At 40.4% G+C, this 17582-nt stretch overlaps 1 protein-coding gene across 2 annotated transcripts in view; it reads left to right on the plus strand.

Annotated features, from left to right (window-relative positions):
- INPP5A (inositol polyphosphate-5-phosphatase A) overlaps window positions 1-16412 on the plus strand; it is a 193731-nt gene extending 177319 nt beyond the window's left edge. The window contains exons 13-16 of one of the 2 annotated variants that reach the window (XM_082285747.1): window positions 9127-9238; window positions 13419-13487; window positions 14682-14769; window positions 14868-15005. In XM_082285747.1, the coding sequence (XP_082141873.1) occupies window positions 9127-9238; window positions 13419-13487; window positions 14682-14762 (262 nt within the window). In that variant the 3' untranslated portion in view covers window positions 14763-14769; window positions 14868-15005. Of the gene's footprint in view, window positions 1-9126; window positions 9239-13418; window positions 13488-14681; window positions 14770-14867 lie in introns of both variants that reach the window. The other variant, XM_082285746.1, reaches the window with a different exon arrangement.
- Window positions 16413-17582: the final 1170 nt, after the last annotated feature.

Here is a 17582-nt window from a genome sequence, read left to right on the forward strand (position 1 = left end):
GAGATATGCAAAAGGTGAGAGCAGCCTGGCAGGGAAGCCGCAGTTTAACAAAAAGCCACGGGATATGTGGCAGGTCTTCTAGGCAACATGTAAAAAATCTTTCCAACAGAGTATTTTTCAGGCATTATTCACCCATTCCTATACTCCTGTATTTTGAGGCCTTTTACTTTATATGGTAAATATTCATGTTTTCATCTTGTTACCCTTTGTGATCTAATGTAGTCTGTAGCAACCCAAGCCACTGGAGACTAAATACAATTTAGAATTTTAAACTCTGTAAGCTCTGTCACTCAGGCTGAACAGTCTGGCCATGAGCAAATAGCCCAGTGTGAGGCTGCAAAGGACTTCATAGTAGTCAACAATCACTGCAAAAGGCAGGAGATGTGAAAAAAAGAAGTAACTACATTGTGGTCTGTCAATATACAGGTGGGCAATTGTTACCTTTATCACTGCTCTCCATTAATTATTATAATTATTCTTGTAGCTGTTGTATAGCAAAGATAGGAGCTGACTTTAGCAAGAGTTCACACCCACATACAAGGTTTGCTCTTAGATAAGGCTGCCTGCACAGCAATCTTACGTATTAATCATTCTCTTAAAGTGACCTATTCTTGTTTGCTGTTGAATTAGGCTGTCATGTAATTTACTTGTTGGACATATGTTTGTGTCTTAGATACCCTCTGTGTGATATTTGTCTCAAGCAGACCCTCTGCTCTGGCAGTGTCTTGGCTTTTGACGCCTCTCACCAGGAGATGGATTGAATCTCATTTACTCTCAACAGGGTGTTCCTCCTTTGGAATTCTCTCTAGCACTGGTTCATTATTCTGCAAAAATCTTATTTAGTCTATAAAATATATTTTCTCTACCTTGTATTTTGTCCCATGACCCTTCTCTATTCTAGAAGGTTGCACAACGACACATGTATTTTTCTGGTCTGATTTGCCCTGAGCCAGCCTGCTCTGCATGAAGCAAAGCCCAGAGAGCTCCCTTGTTCCTTCCCTTCTGCAGAGACCATTCAGAGCAGAACCTCTGGGTGCCATTGCACAGAGCCCTGAGGTCACCCTTGGGTGTGAAATGGAAGGACAAGATGATGGTTTAGGTGTCAACAGGCCCCCCCTTCCTTTCCAGTTTTCTCACTGCCTCTCTGCATGTTCCCAGATCATACAGATTGCCTGCTGCCAGGGCAGGGCAGCACTCCTGAAGCAAAGGGAATTCTCATTTCCTAGATCATCACCTCAGTAATGCTGCTGCATCCTGTTGTCTCACAAAAGGGAAATTAGGCACTTAAATTTAAAAGCCCTAGGTTATTTTTATGCTTGCTTTATCAGTTACTTTTATAACATGATTTTTTTTTTTTTGTCAATTAAGAAGTATTTTCCACTGAACAGAAATACTTCAGATTCATTCGTGCACTGTAAAACACCTTCCAGGTATTAGTGAGGTATGTGAAGTCACCCATGGATCTCTCAATCCCCAAGGAACAAATTCCCACATGACATGATGCAGTTGTCTGGGTGCTTCCAGCATCTAAGGCTGGAGCACAGGAACAAATTCCCAGCTGGAAGCAGAGAGACAGCTGTCATTTCCTCCAAAACAATTAGAATTTAGTCATTACAGTGGTTTTTCAGGCAGATCTTTCCTCCATGTTTCTCCTCACATTAAACCAGTGCCACTCTCACCAATTCTCAGTTTGAAAATTGAAACAGGGTGTTTCTTTAATTTGTGAGGAATCGGAGAGCATTACCCAAGTAGGCAGTTCTGTTTGGTTTAAGGAATTGTGGCAAAGGGGAAAAGAAAGGAAAACCAATGAAGTAAAAAAGTTTCAAAGAGTTAGTCTACACCATGTGTAAGGTAAGGACTACAGACTATGCTGCAAGCAGAAAATAAAGCATATTCTAAAGAGCTTATGGTCTTTGCTGCCAGCAAGGCTGTCCATTGTATTCCCATCTGAATGTACTGCTGAAAAGCCCAATAGTTTGGAGCTTGAACCCTGACCCACTTCTTGCCTCAGGTTCCCAGTTATTTTTTTCCAGCATGAGACTTTGTACATTTTAGCCCCAAAATAATGTACTTTTGAGAAGTACAGGCAGGTACAATCCCAGAAAAGACATTGAGCTCAATCACAGTCATATACAGTAACATCAGGCTGTTCTGGTGCAACAAGCCAGCACTGGGTCCTTCCCAACAAGCCAACGTTATTCATAATTCCGTTTATCCACTTGTAATAGTAGCAGTATTGCATACATTGAGTGGGGTACAGCATTATTCTTATTAAAGCAATAGAGTGCATCACTCAGCGTTCACTTATTGCCGAATAATCTATTTTAGTATTGCCAAATAATCCATTTTTGCTAGCTGGGCCTCCCCACAGCTCTGGGATCAAACAGCAGAGCACAGTGTGCCAGTTGCCATCGGCCACGTGTCAGCCTCTGGTCCTGGGCAGGTTCTGGTGCCAGTGGGATGGAGTGAGCACCAGCACGTGTCCTCCTCATCACCAGGGTTTGGCCATAGGGTGTTTTTGAGCAGCAAGGGGAGATTTTTGCTATGGAGACCATTCTGGGTGAATGTTCTTCACAGAAAGTGAAGGGTTGCATTATGCTCCCTTCACAAGAAAGAGGCTCTGGGTTTATTTTTTTTTTAACTGAAAAAGGTCCAGAGCAGCACTGGTGATACAAGAATGCTCACTCTGAAGCATATTACAGACCAGTATTTTCCAAAGACGAGTGTTAAGCCAAAAAGCAATATGCCCAGCATAAATCCATAAAAAAGATTCTGATAAAAACACCATGTTGTTAAGCCTCCTTTTTTGTGTTGTGCCCAATCAGGGCTCGAGTCCTGTTTACCCATCCTGCCCTTTGCTGCTGGTTTGCCCGGGCGACCCCCCCTTCCCATTGTCACCTTTGACTCCAATTGTTGGTACTATCACCATGGTGTTAGTGTAGCCTGTGCAAGTAGCAGCTGTTTAACACATTGTTCTATAACTACTATGTTTGCAGGGCTCTGTTTGCCCTCCTGATCTGGCTGAAGTGAGACACGTATCGTGGCCAGTTGGCTCGCAGAGCATCACCAAGGCTTATTAGTGTTTTGGTACCTGTGAAGCAGATAATCTAATTCAAACAGCAGTGTGTCTTACTGCTTAGCTTAGATCTGCTGCCTAAGATGACCATATAAAGATAAATTACATGGGGTCGTTTGTTAGGAAGAGATCTAGGGAATCCAACTCTCAGGTTCAGGGAAATAAAAAATGGTAATTCAATTTTGAGGAAGAAACTAACACTCTGGCAGCTGACAAAAATTAGATGTCACCCTTTGATTGGTTGAATGGCATTTTGTTGAAATCACACTCGTGTACCAGCTCACACTAATGCTAACTGTAAATTAAAAATATCAAAATATTTTTATTTATGTCTTTGGCCTTAAAACTTTCAGAGCACCCAAAGGTTGTATTGGCAGTCCACATTCACCATCCTTTCTCCAGGTAAATGTATCTCAGACAATCTGAGTGCATGTCAGAGCTGAAGGTAAATTTATCCAGCATTTTCTCAGAAAATATGAAAATAGTAAATAGTAGTAAATAATTATCTGATTCCGCTTTTGAAGTTCTCTGTCAATGTCATATATAAATAGAAAGACTTAAAAGTGAGAAAGGGTTTAGTAAATGTGAGTACTCATACCTAAGCTCAAAAATAAAATGGACCGAATCAAAACTGTATCTCAGCTTTTCCCATAAAGAGCTTGGTTTTCATTGATGCTTTATAGTTCTATTCCATCTCAATTATTTTGTATTAGGAAAAAATCAGTGATATAAAATGTGGGGACGATTGACGGATGAGGGAGCACAAGGAGTTTTTGAATGGGAGGCATTTCCACTCCCTGAAACATGATAAAGTTTGAACCTAGATGTAGGCTGCAGAATTGTTCAGAATGACCTTTACTGGACTAAAAAAGATGAAATAGCTGAATTTTCCCCACTGTTGCCTAGTGAGTGCTGCCACACTTCCTACACCAGCAGTGGAAGTGTGTTGTCTGTAGAAGACAGAGTCCCCAGAGCAGCACCGGAGCGTTTCTGGCAGCAGGGCCTGTCCCGCGTGCTCTCTGAGCGGAGCGAGCTGCAGCAAACTGCCTGGGACAGGTAGAGGTAAGAGCCCTCCAGAGGGAATTAATTGTTTCCTGTTAGAAAGTACATTTCACCCATCTCACTAACAGATTTTATCCATTCTTACACAAGAGTTCATTAGGAGCGTTTTCCCTAACTGGAAATGCCAGTTAAGGAGACATTTATATACACAGCATTGCTGGCTTGTGTTTTGAGTTAAGGCACTGCTGACAGGATGGTTTATGATGTCGGACAACTTTTCACCCTGCAGTAAGCATTTTTGTAAAGGTGTCTAATCATCTCTGACAATACCTGTCAGCAGTAGTAGTGCTCTGATATTACTGACCCTCTTAATGGTTTATTTTCCCCAAACAATTGCCAAGTAGTTCTCATCCTTATTGACTGTGAGTTCATTGGACAGCCTGCTCTTTATGAACAGAGTAGGTTAGCAATTCATCAAAGTATTTGGTTAAATTTCAACAATATTAAACATTATATTAATGATGTTGCTGGAAGTTTTATTCAGAAAACCCACCTGACAGTAATCCTAAGTAAGTGTAACTGAAACAAAAGTTTGTGAAATAGCGTGGAAAAGCAGCTAGAAGCAGCATCTTGACAAAAAGTAAATCCTAAACAACTGGAGATAAATTGTGCAAGCTTTTCACATGGATGCTCCAGAACTGCCTGTCCATGCGTCATCCAGGGGCATGCACAGTCAAAGTGTATTTTGTATAATTCTGCTGGCTGGCATACACAGAGAATAACAGTCTCTTTTTGCTATTAATTACCCTGCTAATATGAGTGGTTAAGGTCCTAAATTCCAACTTTGCCACTGTTTTAAATAGGGCATAAAATTTGTTCCATGTGGAATTCCCCATTTCCCCATGTATTTTTAAATAGATGTAATACAGTGTGTGTAAAAAAGTCTGTAATTGTACGGAATACTAAAGAAGTGTGTACAGCCTCACCTCTAATACCTGATGTGGTAGCATTATATCTATTTATCATTTGTTTCAGTGGTACCTAGAGGCCTTTATCTGTTGTGTCATCATTTTTACATGAGCACTCAGTATTCATTCTCAAGATCACTGTTTTCTGTGCATTACACAAGGTAGATTGTGATTGAGGCAGAATGCTAATGAAAGGAAAAAATAATACATTCTTTCCTATCTAATTGTGGGACAGGGAGAGCTGGTTTTACTTTTTTCTCTGCCACAGTCATCGTCCTGGTGGTCAAGATGAAGGTTGGAAGCACAGAAGGATGGCACAATACTTCCCCTCTGAGAGATTGCTACTGGAATTGTTAACTTTTGATTATTTGGTATAGAGTCCTTAAATTTCTTTTTATCCGATCTGCAGTCGTTTTTATCAAATCTGTAATTATTTCTACAATTCACAAATCAGAAAATCTGTTGACTAGAATTATTAAGTAAGTTTTGACTTAAGAACTGTGAGTTCCTTACTTGCCTTGAGTGAATGTGTTAAAAGAGGCTGGAGATGTCAGCAAAACAAATCTAATTTAATGCCCTTGATCGTAGACAGTCTTACTCCTAATGTCTTTTGGAAGATGGGTATTACAAGAATAGTTCTGCTTTTTGCATGCACACAAGCTTAAATTTACAGTAATTTTTAAGAGACTATTTATGCCTGATGGCAAGGAAGCAGTCAAGAAGTGGGGTTGAAAGGAAGGACAAGAGAAGGGAAATCATGAAGCCAGCTTGGAAAGAGCAAAAAGTGAACGGTCAAATAGAAGCGTGTATTGGCACACTCGTGTCTTGGTTACTCACTGAAGCAAGTGGAAGTATTTTCCAGTTTCCTGAGTCCCATCATGAATCTGTGCTTTCTGGGCAGTGGCTGTATGGGAAAAAGCAAAAGGAGAGTTGTGCCTTCACGTGCCGGTTGTGCGGAAGCCCATGCGGTGCCGTCGGTGCCCGCCGCGCGCTCCGCAGCCCCCAGCCTCGGCAGGTGCGTGCCAGCAGGAGAGCACACAGGGGCTGCCTCCTGGGCACCCACTCCGGGTCTGAGTCTGAAACCACGTGCTGGATCGGCAGCTGGTTCTGAGCCTTTGGCCGTTTTCCCTGAGTCTTTGATTCTGCAACATCTTTCTGTTACGGCTGCATCAGAATCATCAGACTTCCTGAAATGCCTGTGCATCTGTATGCTCCTCCTTCCATTGCTACTCTTGCCTGGGTTTAAATCCCATCAGCTGGTGGGAAGACATCCAAAGGAAGTAACATTATGTAAGACACCAGAGTATCCTTGGGGACAAGACCCTTAAAAACACTCCAAACAAGCAAAAGCTTCAGAGTTCACATGCAGATGATTCATTTCTGGAAGCAGTCACACTATTTTCATGCCACTATTCACTTAGCTGTGGAAGAGGATGGTGGAGACAACTTCTGGGGGGAGTGTGTGGTATTTGAAAAGTTCTGTTCTGGAATAGTACGCATTCAGCAGCATGTTTATTCAGTGACAGGTATATTCCAGAAATCTCTAATAGAGCTTTTCTTTGCAAAAATCTATTTAAGATCAGTGGCAGATAATAAATTTAAATATCCGTACAACACAGAAAGTAAAAAAAAGAAAGAATCTCTCATGGGAATTTTGAGTCATATTTAGCTGTGACCACTATTTGAGCCCATCTACAGAAGAATTTTGCTTATTTCAAGGTGTTTATGACCCCTCTAGAGCATGAAGGAGGAGAGCAAATAGTTTTCCCAATTTTGGGGGCATTTATCTTGTTAGGATTTTTTATTATGTCAGTGTCAGCATTTCACTGAGAGTGGGACTTGCACACACCAGAGGGGAGGGAGGGAGGGAGAAGCCTTATTCATTGGGGTGCAGTGAGACAGAACACTCCATGCTTCTTGCTTCCTTCGAAGGATTCTGCCTTGGAAAAAGAAGAGCTTGCCTCACTTTATTATATTAAATTATTACCTACAGGTCATTTTGTCTGGGTAATTTTGCAGCATTTATTTTTATCTCTGTCCCAGCCATTAGAAATCTGATTTTTCAAAGATACTTGTAAACTACAGTAACTTTTTGACTCTGTGATCAGTGCTAAAGACCTTGAAAAATTGGCAGAAGTTTTCACCCTGTGAAAACATTAAGATAAATAAAGCAAATTGATAAATCCCATTTCATAGAATATAGGCTCTAGGATTAAATGCTCTAACACATAGCAGTAACAGATCATTCCAGGTACAGAACATCATATTTCAAAAACCATACAGTTAATGCTGTAAAAGGAAGGATTATTTGAAATGTGATTGATTCTTATACCTTTATGTCATAAAAAGTAGCTTCAGTTATCTGGGGTTCTGGAGTAAGCAGAGTAAGAGGTTATGAGAAAAAGTCAACCCTTAAGTTGCAGACAAAGAGCTTCTACTACCAATGTAATATTACATCATCAAAATATTTCACAGACACTCAGAAATAAGCTGTACTTCTATATGTCAGTGAAGCAGCAAATTGAATTCTCATAATATGTTTTGAAAATGAGTCTTGTTAGGTTTGATGAGGTGGAAAACGTACTGAGATCACTGGTTTGTTCCAATACATTCAGTACGCTTTTCTTGGATGTTTGCCATGGCTAATCTTTTTAATGGCACTGTAGCTTGTAAACCCATTTGGTAGAGAGCTGTATGTCTCTGTTTCAGAGTATCACACCAAGCAGGATGGTAAATAAGTTTCTCTTCAAGCATGCAAACCCTTTTTCTACAATACTAGAAATTTTATTTTAACACACATTTCAGAAAAACCTCAGTATTTCCTTTATGAATTCAGTGAGGAGCAGAATAAAATGCAAATGTTGTTTCAAATACACTCACACATACATTTGTAGATGTTTGGGGGTTTTAAGAGTTTTATCAAGGCAGACTTCAATTAATTCTGGCCCAATATTCAAGAAATTGAGCCTGTCACAAACCCTCTGGATTTCTCCAAAACCCCTTCTTAGCTACTCCCACATGCCATTTTGGAAATGGTCTAAGAAAACAGTGGGCCTTACAGTGTGATGAGCCATCATGGAATGCAAAGGTCTGTCTTACTAAACTGATGAGAACATTTGGGTGAGACATGAAAAACTCTAGCCTCAGCTTGTTGAGGATGAGCCAGAGGTTGCCCCTCAGGTGCTTACAATGATTTCAGCTCATGGGCTCACACAGGTGTGTTACTCTAGTTATATTTTGAAGATTAAAATAAACACTTTCTGTTGTCCTTTAAAGCTAAGTTAGAATGCACTGGAGATGTCATAGCATGTTTATGATGACCCCAGAATGTAGCTACCATTTAATCTGCTTCTTTTCAAGATGTCTTTACAAAATAATATACTTTTTCTTAACACAATTTCATAGGTACAGGATCTTATGTAGTCAGCATCACTTTCTTCAAACCACATTCCTGATTCCTTGGTTCTGAAAAAATCCCCTGCAAGGCCTGCTGTCTTGTCCTGTCTTCCTTTCTATCACCCTTAAAGAATCCATATAGGAGAGGTTTCTGTATAGCTGCAGTGATCCCAGTACTCTGAACTCTGTTTTCTGCTAAATTATTCCTGGATAACTCCCCTTGAGAGAATCGTGCAAAGAAATTGCACAAGATGAGATTTTTTTTTCCCCTAGGTTTCATTTCTCACCTTCTGCATGTATATTTTCCATAGTCTCTTGTCTACTTTCAAGTTGTTGTTGAACTGATTTTTGTACTTCCACACAGATAAACAGTTTGCTGTCTTTAAATGTTCTCACATGCAAAAGCACAAGGTAGGAGGTGAGAGTTTTGAAACTCTCTTTTGAAACTCTTTGTGTGTCTTAACTTGTTAACCCTACAGTAGAGTTGTAGATCTGAGAAGAGACATAGAGAAAGAGCACATGAAAAGGAAAGAGGGAGGAGAAAATAAATATAAACATATACAAGTGTCTAGAAGAGCTGCTTCTAGACAGTGAAATTTTGTAAATAGTATGGCCCTTTGAGCCAGAGGTTTCAGACTGCTTTGCCAAGAGTCATTGATGGTTGTGGTTGGGATTTGTTTGCAGTTATCCCTACAGCGAGGACTCTAGCCAGGGAAGGCAGTACATGAACACGAGATGTCCAGCCTGGTGCGACAGAATCCTGATGTCCCACTCAGCCAAGGAGCTCATTCTGAAAGTAAGTACAGACCTGCAGCCCCCCAATACCTCCACACTGCATTTATCTACACCAAAGGCAGGTAGGGCTGAAAGACTCTGTCCTTGAGTTTGCCTGTAGCAAACACTTGCCAAGCTGGAGACAGCACACCATGGCAGTACATAGAGGGGTGTGCCTCCAGTGCTTTGCACCCAAGAAGGGGGGCTTGGCCCCATAAACCCACTGACAGTGACTAAAAGACGAGCTTTCACAAGCAGTTCTTTTGGTATCTGAGCTGCCAATGATGATCAACTGTCTTCTGACCTGTGCCACTTCTGTGCTCTTCTGTGCGGGGATGCACAGCACCGGGAAACTGCTTGCTTTAAAGAGAGGAACTGTAAATAAAAAGCCCTTATAAAAAGGCCCCATTAGTCCCCCAGCTCAGTCCACCCTACAGTGACATAAACAGCAGCACTGCCCATACCAGGCATTCAGCAGGGATGCAGACAGAAGCGGGTGCAAGTGACTGCTGAGGAGTCATGCAGTTGAGAGAAAAACCTGTACATCAACAGCTGGAGGCACCTGAGTTACCAGAGTGCTAGATTTCCTAAGGTACTCCCAGGAATATGTCAAGTCCTAGACAGGCCAAATCTATCGCTGTCCCCTGAATGAGGATAGTCTCCAGCAGGTAGGCTCCTAACTTTGGTACACCAATGAGGTGCCTAAATTCAGACATTCCGTTAGAGCTTTAGAGATAAGCTTGTGAAACATTTTTAGAACATACAATTCCTCTTGGGATTTTGGTGTTTATAGATAGGGTTAGGGTTAGTTGGTGATGCTCTATCCAAGGTTGAATGATCTAAATATGGTTCAGGAGCCTTCCAGTTTTCTTTTCTGTCATTTGCTCTCTCCTTTTTGTTCCACTCGGCCCTCCTCCTTTCCTTGGAAGCACTGGACCAGGTCAACTGGTTACCTGTGCCAACTTCCACTGCCTCTGTTCCTGTGTGCTTCCTCATGGCACCTAGACCCCGTCCTGCTGATGCTGGTTACCAGCTGTTCTAAAGGGCCAAGAACAGATCAGGAAAAGGGTGTGTGATACAAGATCTCTCCCACTTCTCTCTGTTCTGAGCTGGCCGGCTGGCCGTGGCCATGGGCGGGCTGCATAAATGGATGTACTGCAGTGAGGTTGTCTTGCTGACCAGACTGTATGACTCTAACAGACTTACTGAACGCAAAATTGTCAAAAGTCGTGTGTCTGTCTGTGTGTTCCTGTATAATTAATGCTGCTTAGTGGGAGTGAATTACAGAAAATAATCTTGTAAGTAAATCAGTGTTCTATAGCTTCATGGCTTCTTTTTTTCCTGTTTAAATTAATTACACCCTTGAAACTTGCTCTCCTGAAGTTTATAACCTTCTTTTTCTCTCTCGTCGGGGTTATTTATCTCATGATTAGACTGTTTGCTTTGCAGTATATAACTCACTAAAAGGCTGGGAACATGTTTTCCACAGCTACTCGAATTTCAAGTCAAGGCACTTCCTCACACGTTTTAATGTGTAAAAAGTGTCTGCATGACATCTTGAAATTTCACCCAAAATTTTAGACAATACATGTACTGCAGTATTCAGTAAAAAAATGTGAAGCCTAAAGGCAATACGGGCTTTATAGTCAAATAGTAATGTCAAAATCAGTGTTATTTGGTTTTCTTACACAAAAATATCATGTGAAAAAGTGGCACTTTACCCAAAATATTACCGATAGTACTTGGCGACCATGAAATTCCTAAAGAACAAAGGATTAAAACCATGAAAAGAGTGGCCAGTGAGGGAAGATTTTTTTTTTTTTAAGCTATGAATAAGGAGATAAAAGTGTACACAAAAGCTTGGAGAGTGTAAACAGTACCAAGAGAAAGGAATTCTTTCTGATTATCTAGAGGGCTATAACTTGGATATAATGGGAGAAGATTAAACAAGGGAAAACAAAGTTAGAGCACTGAAGAAGTTTGTAAGTGTGAGGTCAGTTACAATTCCCAGTCTCTGTGTAACAGAAACCCGATCAGTTGGATCATTCAAAGCTTGCCTTTAAAAGTGCGCGTCATTCTCTCTGGAGCTTTGCGTTTACAAATCGTGATCAGGCAGGTTGGGGTATCTCCAGAAGCGCGGTGATGAGGCCAGACTGGGCTTTAACTCCGTGAGCCTGTACCAAACATAGGAGCTAGCTTATCCAACCCAAAGCAAAACAGGGATTCTGGTCCATAAAACCTAATGAAAATAGTCATTAGAAAAGAATGCTGAACTGATAGAGGAAAGGGCAAAATGACCCTACAGGTTTCTGTGGTTCTACACAAGAAGCAGTGTTGGCCTTGACTGAGAACTTACTCCACTGCAGAGACCTACACTTTGAAGCTTTAAAAGGAACTCTGAAGAAAGTAAAAGCAAATTTTAAATAATTGATTACACTGTAACAAATCCTTAAAATATAAATGTATATGAATTTTTAAAGAATTTTTTCAGTCATAACTATCTACTGAATATTCTTATGCATGTAATTATTTTGCTGTATTAATTTTTCTTATAGGTAATAAAGTGTTTATTTTTCTGCCTAAGCAATTCTATATTTTGTTTCAAACAAAAATTGTAATAAATCTGCATTTAAATCCTAGATAAAGAGAGGATAGTGTGCACAAACTGCCACTGTACAGTGTGTTCAGCTACACAGTAGGCATTACAGATTGTACTGACATGGGGCTGTAAACAGCTTTCATGCAACATCATCTATCATGCCATGGTCGGTTACCTCACCATCATGTTATTTTATGCTTCCTGAGCCCTAAACCACCAAAGGTTGCCCACTGCTCAGGAGCTGCGCTGATGCCTGATCGCATGAAGTAATGAATGCTCAGCCAAGTGTATATTGTTTCTGCTTGTGCACTGCTGTAATTTGTTTATCTGTCTAAAGATTATGCAGTTGAAAATCCACAATTTTATGCTGCCTTTGTAAATTATCAAGTCGCTTTTGATGAATGTATCCCCACTTCCGATGCTGGTGGCATTATGATCTTGAAATATTGGAAAGTGCTCATGCATACAATGCAGAAGGTTATGTTTTTATATTTTTGGCAGACAACCGTGCTGTAAAGTAAATCTGACCTTAAGCTTCCTTACTGCATTAAAGATAATTCAGTTTTAACTTTATAGTACTAAATGCTACTGTTTATATAAAGTTATTGCCCAGTCAGACTTGACTGATTACAGATGAGAAAGTCTTGACTGTTTCATACAAAATAAATTAGTATTGCCAACTAGTTTAAAGCACATCTACGATTGTATTAGAGACTGGAGAGTGTCCAGATTACAGATTTAATTAGCTTATAGAAATTGTTTAGCACAATAAGAAATTGTTTTGTATGGCAATGTATTTGTATTTATTCCTGAAGTACAGTGCCAGAGAATCAAAATAGCTCCTCCAAATCACGTTTATTGCAAATGGCAGAAAGATGACTACATTTTATTGTTCGTTAAGATAAAAATGCTAAAGAAGTCAGTGTATAAGGGTAAAGTTCAACATGGAATAAAATGAAAGCAATTCATAATGGAGACTGGAGGAATGTCATCCGTCATTTGCTGCTTTTCTTAAAATCACTGAATGCTTTTTTTCAGATGAAGAAATTTATCTCAGAGAAATGATTAAAGATTATACTCAGAACCTGAAAATAATAATTCATCTCTCTGAACATTTAAAATCCCTTATATGATGAAATCAAATGCTGTTATAAGGCAACATGGATTACATTTAATTCAGAGAACATTTATCTCACCTAATTCAATAAAAGTTGTGTTGTTCTTAAAAAAGGTCTGGCCAAATGTGGTTGCTGCATTTTGCAACAGAAGCCTGGAATGCAACTACAACAAGTCACTCATTTCACTTAGCACAGTGTTAGCCACAAAAATTTCCCAAGGTCCTGTCAGCAGGGAGGAGACACAGAGATCTCAGGAGGTTTTTTATGCAGGCAAATGGCACAAATTACTGCAAGCGGTACTGGGCATAAAGTTCATTTTACACAGTCTTTCTCTGGAGAGGCCAAGCTAAGATGTGTTAATATCACCTCGTTCAGAAACTGGTTTCACCTATTTGCATAATATTTCCAATATTTCTTTCTGTGTGTGTAATCTGGAGAATCCTTGGACTGACTAGTGTCTTGTTGTTTTTGTTTTTTTTAACTAGTCAGAAAATGATGAGAAGATAGTAATATATGACCACATTGGGCCAAATGTCTGCATGGGGGATCACAAGGTAATTAAATTAAACATTTTAGTCTTTTATCTTCTAAGTTTTTTGTTAGGAAGGAGAATGTATGGACTAGGTTCTATTAATTTTAAGTCAGCCATATCTCTGCCTTATTTTTAAAGTAACACCTTGAAAATGTTTCAAAGTCAAATTCAGCTGAAGTCAGTTTATCAGAATAGCTGCTTGTATGAAATCAAAGAACAGGACAATGGGTGCTAGAATGAAAGCAGGATGTGGTGCAAGTGAAGAGGAGCAGCCATCTGTACACTTAAAACTGTTCTAGCATAACACAAGTGATTTCATTGGGTTATCAACTGTGCTTTCAAAGCATAGCTTCACCTAGGTTGATGCATAGGTGCCTATTAGTAAAAGAACGTATTGGCAGTTCCATATTCAAACAAGTGATAAAAAGACTATAGAAAAAGGACAAAGAATTACATAAATACCTGTTGTTGAAATTAATAAAATGCCTGAATTTTGCAAACAATCTTCTTTGTTGAAGATACCAGATGGAAACCTGTTAGAAATACAATAAAACAGAGTATTTGCTTTCTTTGAAAAAAGCCAATTGAGGACTAGGAGGTAACCTCTGAAAGCCTATCTAAAAACAGCACTGAGGCTCTTGAATGATAATTCAGAGAGGGATAGTGGGTAATTGTATGTGTGGATGCATGTGTACATGCAAATCTGAACTCACAAATACATACCGCTATTTAATTCCATGGTCAGAGTTCTTGTGAGACAGAGAATTGTTTTCTAAGGAAAAATGCACTTAAGGCGTTTGGTCCAGAATCATGCAAGGTTTTAAAATAGAGCAATTACTAACTTACCCTGTAAACAAAAAGCTCTGGGTCAGCCAGTTCAGAAACAGCAATTTTTGTTTCCTTCATCACCAAAGTGGTGCGGCACTGTGACAAAAGGGAGATGTGTATGGGACCTAAACCTCTTCCCACAGAAATCAGTGGAAAATTTTCCTTTAGATTTCAGTGGGAGCAGAAATCTGTGAGGAGATAATGTTGTTCCCTTGTGCATTTTGTAATTACATTAATTCAAAAAATGTTGCAATGTTTTATTTCCAGTCATAGGGAAGTTTTTGTTTTTACCTCTGACTGTAAAGAAAAAAAAAACAAAAAACAAACAAACAAAAAGCCAATGTATATTTCAAACATGTAACTTCTATTTTTCCCTAACTTGCTGCAGCCTGTGTTCCTGTCCTTTCGAATAGCTGCTGGGGCAGGTAAACCTATTGCAAATGTGCACAAGTGTTGTGTCGTGCAGTGATGTGGTGGTAAATATCATCTTTTTTCTTTACGTTTATATTACATTTTCTACATCATTTCCCCTGTGTTTATCTTTCTTTTTAAAAAAATGCCAATTCTGCAACAGGAAAAAGATGCCTACGAAGTGAGAAGATTTTCCGTGAAACCACACTGTAGCCAGGAGGGAAGACAGCACACTGAAATCTGTAATCCTAACAGCTGTATTGATAAATCCAGTCCTGAGTGCCACATTTTTAGACTGCTGATCGTACACTATGCTTCAGCATCTGGACTCTGTTTGAGAGAAGCCTCACATACCTCACTGTCTTGTATGTTCATGTGACATCAAGTAGAAATGTGGAATTATTTTTTATATATATGTCACAGTTCTGTTGCCAAAACTCTAAATAGACAGCAGAGATGCTATGTATTCTAGATTTCACAACTTTCAACTTTTACTAAGTGTATTTGTCAATGTGGAAAAGCTATTTCAGCATATTATAAACTTTTAAAGGTATCATGCCCCGTATATATCTTTACCACTTTGGGATTTTGTACATTGGATTGTATAGATAGAGATATTGATGGTTTTAAATGGTATTTTCTTTTTTGACCAAGGCTTATGGTTTGTGTTTTAGTTTTAGTATTTTGGTTTTCATTTTTTAAAATTTTTTTCTCATTTTATTTACTATACTGCCATGTTACATGGTTTTTGAATCACACAGCAGCTGCTTTCTATACATACATATATATGTGTGTGTATATATATGTATGTATGTGTATATATACACAGATATATAAATAATTTATAAACCTGACCAAAACTTATGCTAAATATACTTTCCAATATGAATGCTTGAGAGTGCCATATCAGCAGTAAGTGTTGGAGTTTTAGCAGGTTTAGTTAAGTGTACATCAACAACCAACATTTATATAATAAATAATATATAGCAGTGCCATCCTGGATACAGATATATAGCATATTATATAGCACATATATTAGCAGTTTCACTTTGTTACTCCTATAATCTCTTCTTTCTATGTAATATTAAGGATTGAATGTGAAGTTCTTAGCTAGGTTTGGGTGTAACTTTCCAGAATTTTGTAAACTGTTTTTGTCAGTCTTTTGTTACTGTTTTATGGTGCCATATTCGATATTGAAACAATAACATCATGGGAGAAGAAAATAATAGTCTGCTTCAAGTAGCAACTGTATTGGACACAGACTGTATTTATACAGTGTTAAAGGAAAAAAAAGACCAACCATCAACCCAACTGTAAATTTTCCTGGTTAGTAGCTCAGTGCAGCCTACAATATAGTCTTGTTACAGACATTTTCCTCCCACCACTAAATACAACATTAAAAGGTGATTAGGGAGTCTGTTGATGAAACACAAATGTATGTTTTATTGATTTAATTTAGAACACTACAGAGTTCATAGACTGCGCGATGGCATTAGATTGATGCTTGATTTTGGTATAAATCACTACCACTGAAAATGATTTGATGTCCGCTTGCAGAGTTTTCTCAACAGTACAACCCAGTTTGTAGCAAGTATTGTTGCCCAAAGGGTGTCTGCAGCTCTGTATTGTTATTGTGCCATGTTGCATTATAACCACACAGTAATTCTATTTAAGCGAACTCAACTCATGATAACTCTGAAGGCCTTTAGAAATGAGTACTCTGGTTCTCAAGCAATAAAACTAATCATGGTGAACATGGCTGTGTCTGCCCCTTTAATCTGGGCATTGGGGATTACAGGGAAATTACTAAATTGTCACATTTCTTATTGAGATACCTTTTAATCTCCTGCCAATTAACAAGGTTATTTTTCACATAAAAACCTCTATGATAGGATGCAGTTTTGGTGTTAATCAAAACACAATACAAACCGAGGCAAAGGCACTGAGGAGCTGATACGGGAGCATTGACATGAGGAAGGTGATGCAGCTTTACGAGCTGCTCACAAGATGCCAGTCCTCAGCAGTAAATGTGCTACCACGAGCTCCTTCATGACTATCTCCAGTTTCAGAAGAAGACCTCTCTAGCCTTTTCCAGCAGGAGCCGAAGCCTCGAGTACAGATCAACTTGCTGTTAGCCTCCAGCCGCGGGGCCGTCCGGGGCCCGAACCTTCCCCGGGGGTGCAGGGTACGCCGGTGACCTGCTGGGGTGAGCTGCTGCAAATGCTCCGAACTGAGCCCTCAGCAATTCATAAAACGCAACTTTCTCCTGTAAACAGCCCCGGAGGCGAATCCGGGGGCTCGGAGTGAGCCGAGCCGGGCCTATCCCAGCGGACACCTCTCCGCAGCTCCGGGACAGCCGAGCAGTGACGGGCTCTGGCCCAGGATGGGATCGGGTCCTATCAGCTCCCCCCTCTGCCTGGGGCCGGGTACCCGGGCTGTCAATCCTGCGGTGCCTCGAAGCCCCTTGCACCCGTAACGCCCCCTCCGAGTTCATTTCGTTTAAGAACTGTGGGAAGGACAGGTGGGAATGATTAGCCTCGAGCACAGGTGTTTTTATCCTGCTGCTTCCCCTCAGGACCCGAACAGCGGCCTGGTCTCAGCGTGCTCACAGCCGGACGAAGACTAGACCCTAAACTCGATTTATTCCTTCTGTAACCGCGGCATAGCTGGGCGCGTCCCCGTTTAGTGAGTAGGGGCCTGCGGGACTCCCCCCCCCCCCCCCCTCCTCGGGACGCGGAGCTGCCCCGGCAGGAGCGAAGGGGAATCAATCACAGTGAGCGGCGGCACCGGGACCCAAGGGGGGCTCCAGGGGGAGAGGTCCAGGCCCTTTTCCGCAGCGGAACCGCTCCGACGCGGGTCTATGTCGTGCCGCGACACA

The sequence above is a fragment of the Coloeus monedula genome (genome assembly GCF_965178545.1).
Source record: "Coloeus monedula genome assembly, chromosome: 8".
NCBI classification, from domain to species: Eukaryota; Metazoa; Chordata; class Aves; order Passeriformes; family Corvidae; genus Coloeus; species Coloeus monedula.